Source organism: Urtica dioica, chromosome 4, assembly GCF_054948205.1.
Source record: "Urtica dioica subsp. dioica isolate 48M chromosome 4, U.dioica_male_clone48M_v1_H2, whole genome shotgun sequence".
NCBI classification, from domain to species: domain Eukaryota; kingdom Viridiplantae; phylum Streptophyta; class Magnoliopsida; order Rosales; family Urticaceae; genus Urtica; species Urtica dioica.
Window position 1 is genome coordinate 12,646,368 of NC_142759.1, and position 17,986 is coordinate 12,664,353.

Consider the following 17,986-nt stretch of genomic DNA (forward strand, 5'->3'; position numbering starts at 1 on the left):
AACTTGAGAAATATCATCATTTGTATATTTTATTTCTGCTAAGGAAAAAAAAAGCAGAAATAAAAGAGATCACGGCGAATCACACCACTCACATCGAGTTCTCGAAGGTCTCCATCATGGTCGTAATCACGAGATATCGCCGACCCCTTATGATCCATTCGGAGCCATGGGAGATCTGATGTCCACAACTCAAGATCGATACACGTCGCAAGCTCACACTCCGACACGTGTCTCGTGAATATTGATAAAAAATACATTAACAAAAAATAAATGTATATTTATATAGCAAGAGTAATATTTTAGTCAAATATTGAAATATCGCTTATATCTGCGTCACAAGTCGGATTTTACTGTACGTACTAAGGTATTTAAGAATTTTAGCTTTTGCAAATGATATTGTTATTATTATTTTTAGTATAACTTATTTGATATACATATATTATCTTATTTATGATGGCATATAATTATTTACTTCTGTTGACTTAAGATATCCTACGTGTACATTTTTGGATATGTCAACGGGAAGCTCTTATTTGGATTCAAAACTAAAATGGATTCTTGTACAAACCCATAAAGAGCAAAGGAAAGCCAAAAATAAAAATGCATTTTGCATGTATAATTATGAGCTGATCAATTATAAATTTATAACGTAGTTACATATTAGTGACTAGGTAGTTTGGTTAATTCTTTTCTTCGTTCGTGTATAGGAAAAACAAGAACTCACCCCAACTACGTAAGTAATTGTATAATAATATCAACAAGGTTATAAGCTAATTTTCTTTGTGAAGTTAATTAAGAAGTAATGATCTCATGTATAAGCTTATCAATATGGAATGAGAGAAGAGACAAAAATAGGGGGGGAATAAAAAAAAAATAGGATCAAGTTTAATAGCTCGTTCTTGATCTTAGGGGTGTTCCTGATATGCATGTGAATAATTTATGATTCAAAACGTTGCGACTAGCAAGTTAATTATCGTAGAAATTAATAAACCCGAAGCTATTGCAGGATCATGTGGTTTTCACGTTTGTCAATCCTCTAACTCTTAATGTGCTAAAAGCCTAAAACCAATCATCAATCTTCTTTGTTCTAATTTTACATCAAGAAAATAGAAACTGCAGTGCTACTATATTTCCTAGTGAACATTTATCCAGTCTAACGCATAATAGCTTCTCTCTCTCTCTCTCACTATTTCTAACCCATCCATTCAACATTCAAGTTTTATTCACTATCACAAAAGACGTCAAATACAATTGCGATTCTCTAAAATAAACGAGAATAAAGAATATAGTGCTATTAGTATTCAAAGTTGGGTATGCTTGACCCACCAAAATTTACATATTTATTGACTTAAAAAATAAACATAAAAAAATATAATATATATCCTCATGGGACTAAATATCTACTTACGATATTAAATTAATAAAAAGAATAATAAATAAAAAAAGGTGAAAGAAATTGAAAAAAAAAGAAAAAGAGAAAGAGAGAGAACTGTACCGATTGTGAAAGCTCCCTGATCAGTACAACACTGCTTTTCGAAGGCAGGAAAAAAAAAAGTTGTTTTTATTTTTTTAAGGGACAGTTGATCCAACATCAGTAGTTGAACCAATCCCCACCTGTAACCACGGTGACGAACCTTCACCCCCGCTCATGTCTTTCAGCTCACTCAGCTTCGCTAACTTCACCTTGCTGTCAGCTTCGTCTTCCATCACCGCACTCCCAGCCACCTCACCACTGTTCCCACTCTTCTTCTTCTTGCACTCCTCATCGCTTTCCTGACGATCCGCCGGCAGGTTCAGGTCCAGCTTCAAGTCCAGAGCCGCCGGCGCCGCCGCAACAACAACGTTGTTGGCGTGGTGTTGAGCTGAGACGGCGGCGGCGACGGCGGCGAGGTTGATCTGGTCGATGCTCTCCTGAAACCTGGCGAGCGCGGCGGTGGCCTCGGGGCCGGGTCCCACGACGGAGGCCGGTCCGGCGTTGGAGGTGATCCAGTGGCACCTCTTGTGGCCTCCCAGCGCCTGCCCCGACGAGAATATCCGGTGGCAGATCGAGCACTCGTGCACTTTCGACCTCCTCTTCTCCGAGTGATTAGTCTTGGGCGGCGCGAAGACGAGCTGGCCGTGATTGTCGTCGTCGTCCTCGTACGGCGGCGGCGGCGGAGGATCGTGGAGTCTGGCGGCGAAGCAGCCTTTGACCTTCTTGTGGCTCGCCCTGTGACCCCCCAAGGCTTGGTGGGAATTGAAGACCTTCTTGCACGCCTTGCACTCGAACACCCCTTTGGCTTTCTGCTCCGGAACTCGAAACGAGATCGGCGGCGCGTCCGCGTAGTGCTGTTGCAGCGCCATCGGATTCCTCGCCTCTTCTTTCGTCCTCTTCTGATCGTTTTCGTCTCTGCTGGCGGAGGCGCAGGACTCCTCGGGCTCGGGGTCCACGGCGGCGTTGGAGAGCATCATGAGGCAGTTGGCGAGATCCTCGTCCTCGCTGGAGGGACAGATCTGCTTGTTGGCCGCCATGGCTCTGAAGGATCTCTTGCGCTTGGACCAGTGGCCGCCGGAGTCCGGCGGGGACGACGAGACCAGGGAGTCGTCGTCGTCGGGAACGCATTTTCCGTGCTCGAGAAAGGACTTCCAGGACGAGAATTCCTTGCCGCAGTGCTCGCAGGCTCGGCAGCTGCGGAGGCGATTGTTTGGGTTGGCTCGGAGAGCGTACATTCGCTTGTTGCTGGGGGCCGGGTCGTCCCACTCGTCTTCGTCCTCGTCTTCGTTGTCGTCGATGAGGTGGCCCGAGTCCTCGCTGCCGATTCCGTGAGCCCTCATGTGGCCGCCCAACGCCCGCCCGCACCCGAACCCTTTCTTGCAGATTCGGCAGAAGTGCTTCAGCGTCGCGTCCGCGGTTTGGTTGTCCACGAATAAAGCCATGTACCAATGTTGTTGTTATTATTAGAATGTTAAGATATTAGGTATTGCTATTTAGTGTACATGTGTTTATTACTACTATTAGCTTGTAATGATGGGGATTCGGGAAGGAAGAGAAAAGAGTAGTGGGGGAATTAAGGAGGGTGAGGAATGAGAGAGGGGATTCATATTGAGCGATGGATCGCTGTGGATAATGAATGGGTTATAATTGTAGTGATGAGAGGTTGTGAATTAGTGGCACCACTGTACTTTCTCTCTCTGCCTTCCATGTTTTTAGTTGGAGTACTGGTGTTTGTGTGAATTGCGTGGAGGAGAGAGAGTGAAACATGATATAGCATGCAATTTTTGTTAGTGTTGAGGAGTGGTGACACGTGGCAGGAATGTAAGAGGGTATGAGACTTTTTCTACCGCGTTTTTCTGTGTAGTTTGGACTGAGGAGGAGTGGTGGTGGCGCCGCCGCCGGATTCAGCCCAACAACAATGGGTGTCCGTACAATGTATTGACTCTCAAATCAATTGTAAGAATAATGTTGAGAGAGAGAGAGAGAGGAGAGAGAGAAGTTATGAGTGTTGGGGAGTGAAAGAGAGGAAGAGAGTGAGAGTAGTGGTTCTAACTGCCATACCTATTAATATCCCTTCAATTCCAAGCTAAGAAAACTAATCTCCTCCAATGCTTCCCCTTCTCTGTCGGTTGGTTCAACCTCCTTTTTCGCTACATAGTAATTATTTAGTAATCCTTAAAATGTAATATTACATATTTACCACTGCATAAAAATATCATGTACTATTTTGGCTAACAAATTTAATTAATTTTTTCTTGAAAAAAAAAGTCGTTCGTGGTAATTTGATTAAAAAAAAAAAATTAACATCTTTTAAGAATTGTCCAATTAATCAGTTAAAAAAAAAGAATGCTGTCCAATTAATTAATTATATTCCATTATATATGTATAATGTACATATATTTTAATAAAGACAAATGTTCTGTCTGATATATTCGTTGTATAACAGTACTACCTGTACATCGTACTTTACGTAAATGCATGGTTTCTGGATGTACAATGTGTCGTGAGATTAGCTAGTCAAGTTTATCTTTGAACAAGTTTGAATGTATGTTCACATTGATGTGTGTTCACATTGTAGGTTTCGATATTTTACGTTTTTCTTTACTAATTTTGTAAACGGCCAACCTGAAGATTTTCTTGTTTTACGATATCAAAAGGTCGACTCGAAGTTTTAGGATCTCGCCGAGTCTTTTTAAGGACTTTTTATTTATGTCCAAGTGATTTTTCTTTCTTTTCCTTTTATTTAGTACGTACGATATAGTCAATTCTAAACTTAACCAGAATGAAAGTTTAGCAGTTAACTAAGGCCTCATGTTTTTTCTAGGGACCCGAAAAATGTGGAATTCCTATTATTTATTTATTTATCTTAATGTGGACGAATATGCGGGTAAATTAATGCATTGATCGAAACAAACATTGATAACCAATGATGATGCATAGAAGTAAAGGCCACGTATGATACAATTTAGTCTTGAAGCTTATTAATTAAGTTAAGACTTAAGACAACAAAATTGTAATAAAACTCGGACATGAAAACGTTGAATGTTCTTATTTATACATAATATATAGAAAGAAAAAAAAATCGGGACACTATTAGTAATACAGTTTCTGTGAGGGAATATTTGTTTTCTAAATAATGGTTACCTTTTGTTTCCATTTTAGAGCTGAGTATATTGAATTGATAACTTCTTTCTTATCTATTCTATTTTCTTTTGATAACAAAATTAATAGTTTGCTTCGGACCATCTTTCAGTCAAAGAAAAATATTGCTCACTCAAAACATGTACGTGCCACTAAAGTCTAAAAAAATAAAAAAAAAACATGTACGTACCACATATCAATTTTTTCTTTTACTATTTACGTGCCGCATAATTTTCATTTGTACGGTTTTTAGTACGATATAGTTCCGAAATGTAAGGTCTACCAATGTGTACTCAAGGCCTCTTCTATACCAGGCAGCCGAAATATGGGGAATTCAGTTATTTGATTTGATCTATTGTGAACGTGGACAACGTTATGAGGGTAAATACACCGATACAAGCTGTTATGGAAAAATAAATATAAAACTATTTACATATAAAAGCGTTATAACCATCCCGTCAATTTCAAACTTGATTTTAAGTAACTAGTCAATGTTTCCTTTATTTGAGTAAATTAGCAGCTATTTACCAAAATTAACGTATGAAAATACTAGAGACAATTATAAAAAATACTATCTGATTAATAAGGCAACATCTTCAAATGCGACTAGATTTTAAACATGTCTAAAATGTTGGCTAGATTGCAAATCTAACGTTTCAAGTGATCTATTCCAATGAGTGGGGACAAATTTGAAAAAAAAATCAGAAGGAGCAAATTTAGGAAAGTTATATAAATTTGGGCTAAAATTATAAAAATTTACAAAAAAATTTAGAGTAAATATTACAATTTTCAAAAGTTGATTGGGGGCATTGGACCCTCATGGGCCCAAAGCAGTTCCGCCTTTGGATATATATATATATATATATATATATATATATATATATATAATGGTCTAATTTGATCATATATCTTCTTTTCCCTTTGAATTTTTATGACCACCCACCTTGAATTGAATTGTATTCCACTTATAAATTGCTAATTTCACCTTAGATGTTAACAAAGCTATTAATTTCCCTTGAATTTTTTGTATTTTAACTCGTCAATATTCGTTATTTACTTTCTCTTTACTAAATTTAAAAAGCATATAAAAAATATTATTCACGTGTGATGTCTAATTAACATGTATCTGATCTAAGCAGATCTGAATGAGCCATATATGTCCAGCTCTCCCTATTTGATGAGGCCAATTTTAAGGGGTGGTTTGGTAATTTTACTTATCAAATACACTATGAAACTGTTTACAATCTACAAGTGAAGATTTTTTTTAATTTTTTTTTTTAATTTTATTTTTTATTTAGTGAAGTTACGTATTTAAGAAAACTTAGAAAACAATACGTATTTTAAGAAAACAATAAGGTCAGAGTCAGAGTACAATGTTTTAAAAATACGAGGACCACTCATGAAAGTATTCCTTTTTAATTATTTTTTCCTCTTCACTTCTTGTTGATGTCGCTACAATAAATACCATCAATAACCACAATTATTTTTTTCGAGAATAGCCGCGACAAGTTGTGACTAAATAACTGCGACATTCAATGCTACACTCGCGACTTGTCTTGGCTAATTCTAATTTCATTTTTTTTATTCACGCGATCAATTATTCGCGCTTAATATTTGTGAATTTTTTCAGTATGTCTTCTTCTTACTTAATTTCTTTCTCACTTAAACTCTCGACTTTTCTCTCTCTCTCTCTCTCTCTCTCTCTCTCTCTCTCTCACTCTCATCACGACGACCACGACTCCACCAAGCCACCACAACGAACACCACCGCTACCTAAATAAGCCATTTATCAAAATTAACATATGAAAAATGCTAACAATGATATAAAATGTTATTTGATTAGATTTTAAACATGTTTAAAATGTTTAGATTGTAAATCTAATGTTTCAAGTGGCCTAATCCTTGAGATTTTTCTATTCAAAATCTCTAAAAAAATGTTTATTTAAAGTTCATTTTTTTTATAACACCTCATTTCCCATTCTATTTCTCATATCTCATTCTCAATGGTCATGTGCTCTTACCGGATATTTAGCATAATTTTTAGATTTATATATAAAGTATATTAAGCATAATTTTTTCCCGGATATTTATCTCGGAAGACATTTTCAAATAGAAGGTATATAAGGAATTCAGTGTTTAGATTGAGATATTTACGGAATTTCCCCTCTGTTACGGAATATCCCTTATATCAGGCCTTTGAGCCTGTTAAACTGCATAACTCATAGTTAGATGCTAGTATTAAATCATTTACTAGCATTATTAAAGTAATAGCTGCGCTGAATAGTTTTAGTGTAATGCTCGCGATACAATCAAATCTTAACACAAAATCGTAGACATAGACGTAATAAAAACTATAGACAGCTGATATTACTATGTTGTGTTTCTTTCTAAATAATTAATTATTATAGAAGAAAGTTGTTGACAAATCTAATCGTACTTTCAGAGGAGAAAAAAAATCCAAAGTTTAGTTATAAGCCACATAACCATAAACGTTTGCGTTTTTAGTCAACGTTTTGTAAATTTTTCGTAAATAACCAAAAACTTTTGTAAATATTTCGTAAATAACCATATTTACTATAAATTTATTATGCGTTTTTAGCTATTTTGATAGCGTAAATAGATTTACCTGACTATTTACAAAAAATTAACGAAACGTTAGTTATTTCAAAATTTCTAACGTTTCATATGACTAGATAACCACTGGATCCGAAAAAAATTTACTTTTCCAATCTCACTCTTCCTATAAATGGAGTATTTTATGACGATCTCATCATAAATGTAGTATTTTATGGATGGTAAGGAAAAACTTTTCTAGAGACTCTTGAAAGTATTATTCATGTCTACTATGGATAATCTTACCTATTTCTCGCGAGCGCGCACACACATATACATATACATATATATATATATATACATATATATATATATATATATATATGCGCGCTGTTCATGGTTTCCTGTTCAATTAATATATCTTTGTGTATTATTTTGTTTTTCAACATCATGCATGTTTCTTAATTAATATAGTTGAGCTTTCAGAATAGTGTGGGACATGAGATTGTACTTATAGTACGTACTATTTCAATTAGTCAGTGAACTCTTGGTTAAGCAAACACATTGCTTCTTTGAGTGAAGTAAGATTAGTCTGTAAACAATCATTTCTGAACACTTTTTCGCTTATTTTCAAAGCATATAAAAACCGAAGCAGGGTGATGGGCAATGGTTATGTAGAGTGATTATTTAAGTTAAGAGAAACTGATCAGCCAATTTGAAAATACTGTCTTAATCAATATAATCTTAAGAACACAGCTTGTAATTTTCACATTAATCTTTATTTATTCTCACCTATATTGTGAGTCTGATAATTTCATATGAACCTTAATTTATCGAAGATTTAGTTTCAACCTTAGTCGGCATCATAGTATGTTCAAGAAAAAATTCGCTCAAATTTTAATAAAAATCAGTACTTTTGATATTCGGAATAGTTATTTGATATATCACGAATTCCTATCTAAAAATTGGAATTTAATCCTTTCTTCCCTTTTCAAGAGCCGCTGAAACTAGAGCAATAATATTAATATATGTGTTGATATTAGTTGTACCTTAACCGTGGTTAGGTTGTTAGCGGTTAGTGCTTTTGTTTCTCTTTTGTAAAGCTAATCTTAATCATGGTTTATAAATGGTTAAGTTAGTTGTTAGTCCTGAGGAGTTAAAAAGGGGATGTATATATATAGTACTGTGCTAACGGTAATAGAAACACACAGTCGCATAAAAAAAAGAATTGAGAGAGAGAGAGTCTGAGAGATTGAGCTAGAGAGTTGGGAAATTCTTGGGTAGTTCGTCATCTTCTTCTCCTCCATTTCTTTAGGTGGTGGTTCTCGGATTGTGAGATCACCGGGTGAGTGGCTGTAAGAGTGTTCTTTGATCATAGTGCAAAACGAATTCCGAGAGGGGAATTCCGGGGATTAGGTCGATTTGACTGAACCTCGTAAACAAACTTGTGGTGTTCTGGTTTCTGTGTGATTTGGCGCAAAGGAAAAACTCAACAAGTGGTATCAGAGCCTGGTCGGCGTTTGCTCAAGAATCACACCTCGTGAAATCAAGATCGAATCAAGCTGGCGGACTCAAAGCCGAAATCGGATCCGGTCAAAGAAGAATCTGAAGATCAAAGGAACACGGATAAAGAAGAATCAAGAGCCATTCAGAGTCGTCGTATCGGTGAAATCCAGCTGTTCTCCAATCCAATCCCGGCGAGCAGTATGAGGATCGACATCGACAAATTTGATGGCTCCGGCGACTATCGGATATGGCAGAGGAAAATCAAGGCGTTGCTCGCTCAACAACATCTTCTGAAGGCTATCGAGGAACCGATAATCTGGCCAGAAGAGACAACTGAGGATCAGAAGAATGAGATCCTCGAAACTGCGATAGGTATCCTGATTTTCAACCTCTCTGATTCCATTATTCGCCAGATCGATAGTGACGACACTCCTGCTAAAATTTGGAAGAGACTTGATGAACTTTTTCAAGCAAAATCTTTGACTAACAAATTTTTTCTGAAAGAAAGACTTTTTGGTTTCAAAATGAACTCGTCCAAATCATTAGAGGAGAATCTTGATGACTTTAGAAGAATGACTATCGAATTAGCTAACTCTGGCGAAAAAGAATCTTTGAGTGAAGAAAATCAGGCCATTATTATTCTGAATTCTTTGTCTGACGCTTATAAGGAAGTGAAATCTGCTATCAAGTATGGTCGTACACATATTACTCTTGATGAAGTTGTGTCTGCTCTGAGATCCAAGGAATTTGAGATGAAATCAGAGAAGACCAACTCATCAAATGCAGAAATTCACTATGGTCAAGAAAGAAGTCAGAATAAGAACACTCCAAAGACCAAGAAAGGAAAGTCCAGTAACAAGAATCCGCAAAAGTCAACAAACAATGACAATAAGGAGACAAGAACCTGCTTCTACTGCAAGAAGGTTGGGCACCTGAAAAAAGACTGTTTCAAATGGCAAAAGAATCAGAAGGACAAAGCGAGTTCAAGTACCACAAATCAAGACTCGGCCAACTATGGCGACGGCTGCGATAACGGAGAGGTTCTACTGATCTCAAATGAAGGAGAGAATAGTGATTGGATCTTGGATTCCGGTTGTACGTATCACATAACGCACAACAAGGAATATCTCTCGGATTTCAGAAGGGTTGAAGGAGGCAAAGTGGTCCTCGGCAACAGTGAAACATGCTTGGTAGCAGGCATTGGGAATATCACTATAAAGATGTTCGATGGTTGCTGCAGAGTGCTAAAGAATGTCCAGCTAGTCCCTAGTCTAACTAGGAACTTGGTGTCTCTCGGAGTTTTAGATGACTCAGGCTACAGCAACAAGATCGAGTCAGGGACAATGAAGATCACCAAGGGAGCCATGACATATATCAAGGGAGTCAAGATAGATGGTCTATACTATCTTATCGGAGAAACAATATCAGGCACAGCAGCACCAGCAATTGATTCCTCGGAGGACCAGAAAGCTGTCCTATGGCACAGGAGATTAGGACACATAAGCGACAAGGGTCTTCAGATCATGAAAGGAAATCAATACTTTGGCAAGGACAAATTGTCAAATATTGACTTCTGCGAACATTGCGTGCTCGACAAACATCACCGGTTGAAGTTCAAGTCGGGCAAACACTCATCCACACACATTCTCGAGTATATCCACTCCGATTTGTGGGGACCAGAGAAGAATCCTACACATGGTGGTAACATTTATTTTCTTTCTCTTGTTGATGATTACTCTAGGAAAGTGTGGGTTTACTTACTTAAAAATAAGAGTGATGCTTTTGAAAAATTTAGAACTTGGAAAATTCTTGTTGAAAATCTAACGGATCGAAAGGTCAAGACCTTGAGGACTGACAATGGGTTGGAGTTTTGCAGTGAGATGTTTGACTCTTATGGTAAGGAAACAGGAATCCAAAGACATCACTCGGTGAGGCACACACCACAACAGAACGGTGTAGCTGAAAGAATGAACCGGACTTTGCTGGACAAATCAAGGTGCATGCTGATTAGCTCTGGACTGCCGAAGAACTTCTGGGGAGAGGCTGTGATGACAGCAACCTACCTGGTAAATAGAAGTCCTTCAAGTGCCATAGCTTTCAAAACACCTGAAGAAGTATGGTCTGGTAAAATTCATGACCTCTCTAACCTTAAGGTTTTCGGCTGTAGTGCTTATGCTCACCAAAAGGAAAGCAAGTTAGATCCTAGAGCAATAAAATGTGTTTTCTTGGGCTATCCATCGGGTACAAAAGGTTATAGGTTGTGGCTTAGAGGTGAAAAGGGTTTTAAGGTTATCAATAGTAGAGACGTTATCTTCAATGAAAATGATTTTCCTTGTCTTCAAAAACCTGGTGATATGTCTACTACTATGTCTGTGAAAACTAACCCTGCAGGGACTGTAGAGAAAGATATCACAGTACAATAGATACATGGGTTATCTGATCAGGTGGAGCTGAGTTTAGACACTCAACAGAAACAAGACAAGGGAGAAAATGAAGCTGCTGATATTGAGCCTCAAACACCAAGGCCTCAAGAAGAATCCTTACCGGAAGATGGAAGCCAATCTCCTACGAGCTATCAACTAGTAAGAGACAGGGATAGAAGAGTGCAAAGGCCTGTTGAGAGATATGGATTCTCAGCCTACACAGAGTTGCTGGCTTATGCTTTTATGGCGGCTGTGGAAATCAACAAGACAGAGCCTGAGTCGTTTGCACAAGCCATGAAGTGTAAAGAGTCAAAACAGTGGAGAATGGCGATGAATGAAGAAATGGATTCACTCCACAAGAATCATACATGGGAGGTGGTGAAGCGGCCAAAGGATAAGTCTACAGTGGAATGCAAATGGATCTTTAAGGTCAAAGAATGAGCTACGGACAGTGATGCCGTGAGATACAAGGCTCGCTTAGTAGCAAAAGGGTTCACTCAAAGGGAGGGAGTTGATTACAACGAGATATTCTCACCGGTGGTCAAATACAAAACCATTAGAGTGATGTTGTCTCTTGTAACTCAGTTCGACTTTGAGTTAGAACAAATGGACGTCAAAACTGCGTTTCTACACGGAGACTTAGATGAGGTCATCTACATGGAACAGCCCGAAGGGTATGAGGTTCAGAAGAAGAAGGACATGGTTTGTCTACTCAAAAAGTCTCTCTATGGGTTGAAACAGTCCCCGAGACAGTGGTACATTCGTTTTGACACTTTTATCACTGCTCAAGGGTTCTGTAGGAGCTACTATGACTCATGCCTATATTTCAGAGGACTAAGTCCTGTAGATGCTGAGTATTTGTTACTTTATGTTGACGACATGTTGTTAATAAGCAAGGACAAACATAGAGTCGAAAAAATGAAGGAACTACTCAGGTCTGAGTTCGATATGAAAGACCTTGGAGCAGCTGGCAAGATCTTAGGAATGAAGATCGAGAGGAACCGTGCAAAAAAAAGACTTTTCTTAAATCAGCAAGGGTACCTTGAAAAGCTGGTGGGAAAGTTTGGAGTAAATCAAGCCAAGGTGAACAGTTTGCCGTTGGGAAGCCAAGTACAGCTGTCAAAATCTCAGTGTCCGACTGATGCAGAGGGTCATCAATTCATGGCTGATAAACCTTACTCCAATGTTGTGGGTTCTATCATGTACGCCATGACCTGTACTCGTCCGGATTTGGCTTATGCCATTAGCTGCCTCAGTCGATTCATGTCGAATCCGAGAAAGCCTCATTGGTTTGCTATTGTGGGCATGTTAAGATATATCGCAGGATAAACTCGAACTGGCCTCATGTACGTTGGCAAGCCTGATGAAGAGGTTAATCTGTGTGGATTTGTGGATTCTGACTATGCTGGAGACAGAGACACTCGTAGGTCAACATCAGCTTATTATTTCCTTGTGTGTAATAACTGTGTGAGCTGGAGATCGCAGCTTCAGCCAGTGGTAACTCTGTCCACCACCGAGGCAGAGTATATTGCTGCTACAGAAGCCGTGAAATAAGGGATTTGGCTACAAGGAATGTTGAGAGAGTTGAAGTTCTTCACCGGAAAGGCTACAGTGTTTTCTGACAGTCAAAGTGCAATACACCTATGCAAAAATCCAGTGTTTCACGACCGGACTAAACACATAGAAGTGAAATATCACTTCATAAGGGACAAGGTGATGCAAGGTGTGGTGGAGATTCAGAAAGTGGGAACAGAAGAGAATCCGGCGGACTGTGGCACGAAGGTTCTTCCTCTGAGCAAGTTTAAGCACTGCTTGAAGTTGCTTGGGGTTCAAGCAAGAAGATAGAAGATTGAGTGATGATCCTCTCGGAGCTCTGCACTATGATTGGTGGTCAAGGAACAACTAAGGTGGAGTTTGTTGATATTAGTTGTACCTTAACCGTGGTTAGGTTGTTAGCGGTTAGTGCTTTTGTTTCTCTTTTGTAAAGCTAATCTTAATCATGGTTTATAAATGGTTAAGTTAGTTGTTAGTCCTGAGGAGTTAAAAAGGGGATGTATATATATAGTACTGTGCTAACGGTAATAGAAACACACAGTCGCATAAAGAAAAGAATTGAGAGAGAGAGAGTCTGAGAGATTGAGCTAGAGAGTTGGGAAATTCTTGGGTAGTTCGTCATCTTCTTCTCCTCCATTTCTTTAGGTGGTGGTTCTCGGATTGTGAGATCACCAGGTGAGTGGCTGTAAGAGTGTTCTTTGATCATAGTGCAAAACGAATTCCGAGAGGGGAATTCCGGGGATTAGGTCGATTTGACTGAACCTCGTAAACAAACTTGTGGTGTTCTGGTTTCTGTGTGATTTGGCGCAAAGGAAAAACTCAACAATATGAACTTCTTAAATGAATTATGGAGTTGTCGTGACTTATTATTAATTGAAGAAATATTTCAAACCTCCCAGATCTTTGATCTTGAAACTGCTATGTACGTAGTTGTACTTTTTGACATCAGTAATAACTTGTGCGTTAGGCCCGGCGACAAAAAACGTACAACAAGATAGGCTCAAAACTGAACATGTGGCCTTCTAGAATCCTAGTAAATAAGGAGTAGTTTGACTTGGATTGTTGAAAATCAAGCATAGTTAACACTTCGGTGAACTTGAGATTCCATTGACGCGAGGCTGACCATAGATTGATTTGTGAAAGCAACACACTAGCTTGCTTGCTGATGACTTCACGTGAGGCATATAACCGAGAGGTAGTTCGATAAACACTTCATACAAGTCTCCACTCAAAAATGCATTGTTCACATAAAGTTGTGCCGAGAATGTATCAAAATATTCCAATCCATCCTCTTGAAGTCGTGTATCCTCATCCACCATAGTTTCAACCTCCAGTTATGGTGTTTCTCTTGCAACTTCAATGGGTGCACTAAGATCACACTCATTCTTGATTATCATGCTATGCATAATTATGCATGCTATCATTATATCTTGTAACACTTTTTTTTTCAAAATCTTGACGGCCTCAGTACAGTTACAAATCGTGATTGGAGAACTCCAAAAGCATGTTCTACGTCTTTTCTGCAGGCTTCCTTCATTGCAAGATATTGGTTTTTTGGGGCCGTGAGGCTCTCGAATAGTTTGCACAATGGTTGCATTTTCGATTATTATCGTTTTGTTAATGTATTTTCTATCAATTCTTCTTCTCCATCTATTGTATTTTTATTTTTGTTTTGTTGCATTGTATTTTTATTACTTAATGTAGTTTTTAGTTTTGTAATTTTCTTTCAACTTGAAAATGTCATTTTGTATTTTTTTTAATTACATTATCTCCATTAATATATGGGTCAAAGTGTAATCATTTCTACATTTTAAGTAATGAACAGTACCGCCTACCTACTCTAAAATGCATAAACTGCATTTTAGAAAGAATTTTGAAGTTAATTTGGTTGGAGCTTAATCTTATTGCATTTGTAAAAAAAAAAATGGAGTATGGTTGGAGATAACCTAACTTAATTACAAGACATTGTGTGAAAATACAATGCCACGAATTTTTTTTGGACAAAGATGACCTACATTATCCACCTTGTCAGCGGTTTTGAAGGTGGTCATTGCACAAAAGAAAGAAGATCTTGGAAGGAATAAAATTAAAGAATAAGACAGATAAATTTGTATAAATTAATAAAAGCATACGGATAATTTACCGATAAAGTAAAATATGTGAGGAGTGATATGATACATTTAAAAATACAGGGTAGGAATGCAGAATTTCAATAAAATTAATTATTATTTATGATAATTATTTCTCTGGCAAAGTAAACGACAACTTTCTATTTATTGTTAGGATGTATAATAAATAAAGTCAACGTACCATCTTGTCTCATGTGTCTCTCTCACATAGACTTATGGTTAGACGGTTATGTCCGTTTGATGGGACCCACATGCCTGACCACAATATTACCAAAAGGGTAAACCATTAGTTCACAAATCACAACTTTATAAATCTTTGTCAGTTTTCTTTCAACATGGCATCCCTCGATATGGTTGACTCTTTGCGTTAAATCATCATCTTAGGCTTTGCCGAGTTCTGATGATGTATCAAAGTAAAAGATATCAAGATTCTATATCAAAATTAATTGACAGTGAAATAAATTACTCATGAACTTGTACATACTTATTAGTTGCGTTCTATGTCAAATTTAGGAAAGCCAATCAGTTTAATTATCAGTTTTTTAAGGTACTTACGTAAGTGCTTATTATTGACCATGTGGCCTTCATGGCGTTGTTATGAAGTCATTATCAAAATATTTATGGCGTAAATAACGCCATAAATATAAGTTTACTGGAGATTTTAGAATGCAACATGCATTTAGTCCTGACCCATGATCAGGAACGTATCATCATTTTGTCCAAAGTACGCTGAAGAAAAACTTATAAACATAGGTTACGCGCAAATCACTCACGATAAGAGCGAATAAAGACAAAATCAAGGATAAATCAATATAAGAGCTCTCAATTATTCTTTAATATTCAATAGTGACATGTATATAGTCCTCAATAAGGACACACAATCACAAACCTCCAAGTCACTCATAGTAATAAGGACTTAGGGTTAAATTTCTTTAATATAGTAAATTGTAGCATGCAACATTTTAAAAGCGAGACACAAGACACAGATTAATTTTAACTCTTATAAACTAATTGAAGTTAACATATGATCTGTAAGTCTGGCCCGGGGTCCAATCGGCCGGAATAACATTCTCGGCGACGACGACTTTGCCGGACTTTCCCGATTGGAGGCGGATTGAGAAAGGTGCCTTGAGCGTGGAGCCCGCGTCGAGCTTCCACTTGGCGCCCCATGATTGTTGCATGGGTTGCCACGTGTCAGAATCTAAAGCCTGCTTGAGGTCCGCTCCAGCTAAAGTTCCGTCCCCGTCTTCATATTCGATCAGGGTAGCGAAGTAGTTAGGGTTTGACCCTTGATCAACTTTGAAGGCTATGGTCTGTCCCGGATAGTTGCACTTAACCCTGCAAATGTACGTATTAGTTAATTAACCTGTGGTAGTAATTTATTTATAATTAGTATATTGTATGCTGATCCTATTGAATTATTCATTATTGACTGTGACAGAAACAGAATAGGATACAAAAATAATAATTACTGCTCTAGACTGATTTATACGAATAATATTCTTATTATTAAGTAACATATTACTTTAAATTTTAAGATCACCCCCGTTAATTAATATCACACTATAAATGGACAGAAAAATCTTACTACAAAATTAATCACACTCCACTATATAACCCAAATTAAAAAAGTTTATCATAATCAATAAATGAGCTGCTCAATTATGGAGCCATAAATCTTGCGTAAATTAATGAATAATTATTCCATCAGATTTCTAGAAACGGCACAAAATTCACAATGCTTGTAAATCTCAAAATATTACATATTTATGATAAACTTACCTTCGATACTGAATCTGCAATTTGCCGGCGTCGCGGAGGTGGTCGTCCTGGCCGGAGGCGGCCATGGCTCCGAAGGCGGTGCCGCTGAGGTCGAAACGTACGGCCTGATCGGTGCAGCCTGGGCAAGAGTCGGTGATGACCACTCTCACCGGAGCTCCGGAGCAAGCCTTGTCGGCGGTGCACTTCACCTCAAAGCAAGCCCCGCACCCTTTCCCGCCGTCAAACAACGACGGCCCTCCCGCCGTTATCATCGACGAGAACGGCGCTTTTCCCACCGCCTCTTCGTACCCACACGCTCCGCCTAGTAATATAATCACACGTCAAACTTAGTATATATATATATGTGTGTGTGTGTGTGTGTGTAGATATATATACTCCGTACGTACCTTCACTTCCATCGCCGTGAGGGCCGCCGTACCACGTGGCACCGGCGTCGGACCAGCCGGACTCGGACAAGTGACGGCTTGAGGTGGTGGTATAATTGAAGTGCAATGGTGATAAGCTCTTGGGGTTGAAGCAAAAGCTAGGGTTTGAGAAGAGTGAGAGTGAGACTAGGAGAGTGGCTAAGAATAAGATTGTTGGCTGGACGTGTTTTTGAGGGAAATGATAGGCCATTGTTGCTTGCTTGCTTTTTCTACAACCCGTGACTCTCTCTCTCTCTCTCTCTAGTGTTTATGTTATGTTGTTCTTGTATTTGTTCGTGGGTGTTTGTGGTGAGTTTTGTGAGCATGGAGTGCGAGTATATATAGAGGGTTTAAGATCGCATGGGGTTCGGATTCACCCCCTTATATTTAGCCACGTGTCCTCTTCTGTGAGGGGGTAGATAAGGTTGATTTTCTTCTGTATATATAATATGTGTGTGTCTGTGTGAAGAATGATATCTTACCAGAAATGACATGGCAGTTAATTATTGGATACGAGTAAATATTTTTATGGATTATCATTGTGATTTTTAAGCGACATGTGAATATGTGATTTATCATTGTGATTTTTAAGCGACATGTGAATATGTGATTCTGTTAAAAAAAATTATTATTTATAATATACAATTGAACTTTAATTCCAATATTAGAAGAATTTCAGTCGTTTTTATAAACCAATGAGCGCACCATGCGGTTTCCATATATTTATATAGCTTTCTTGCACGTTACTTAAAAGTGTAAATATAAAGGTATATGGCATTGGCTCACAAGTATTTAAAAATATATAGACCTATTGACGTAGACAAAATGTGTCTTTATAGCAAAATATTGTGTACTTTGATATATATAGCCAATATTATAAATTGTGTTGATCTATTTTATGCGTTACTTCGCATACTCAATATATATACATATATATATATATACATATATATATATATATATATATATATATATATATATATACACATTTCGCTTCACACGCTGTTCTTAGAATAGTTA

At 37.9% G+C, this 17,986-nt stretch overlaps 2 protein-coding genes across 2 annotated transcripts; both read right to left on the minus strand.

The window, feature by feature from the left end:
* Positions 1-1,294: 1,294 nt before the first annotated feature.
* LOC149400532 (uncharacterized) lies at positions 1,295-3,021 on the minus strand. The gene has a single exon (XM_089610300.1). It carries the CDS (start codon positions 2,914-2,916, stop codon positions 1,570-1,572), a length of 1,347 nt encoding a protein of 448 aa, XP_089466426.1. The 5' UTR covers positions 2,917-3,021; the 3' UTR covers positions 1,295-1,569.
* A 12,562-nt stretch (positions 3,022-15,583) lies between these two features.
* LOC149400533 (putative expansin-B2) lies at positions 15,584-17,272 on the minus strand. Its single transcript, XM_089612315.1, has 3 exons — positions 16,949-17,272; positions 16,563-16,863; positions 15,584-16,118 (listed from the first exon to the last, which is right to left on the minus strand). The coding sequence occupies exons 1-3, from the start codon at positions 17,175-17,177 to the stop codon at positions 15,788-15,790; spliced, it is 861 nt and encodes a 286-aa protein (XP_089468441.1). The 5' UTR covers positions 17,178-17,272; the 3' UTR covers positions 15,584-15,787.
* Between the last annotated feature and the right edge of the window lie 714 nt (positions 17,273-17,986).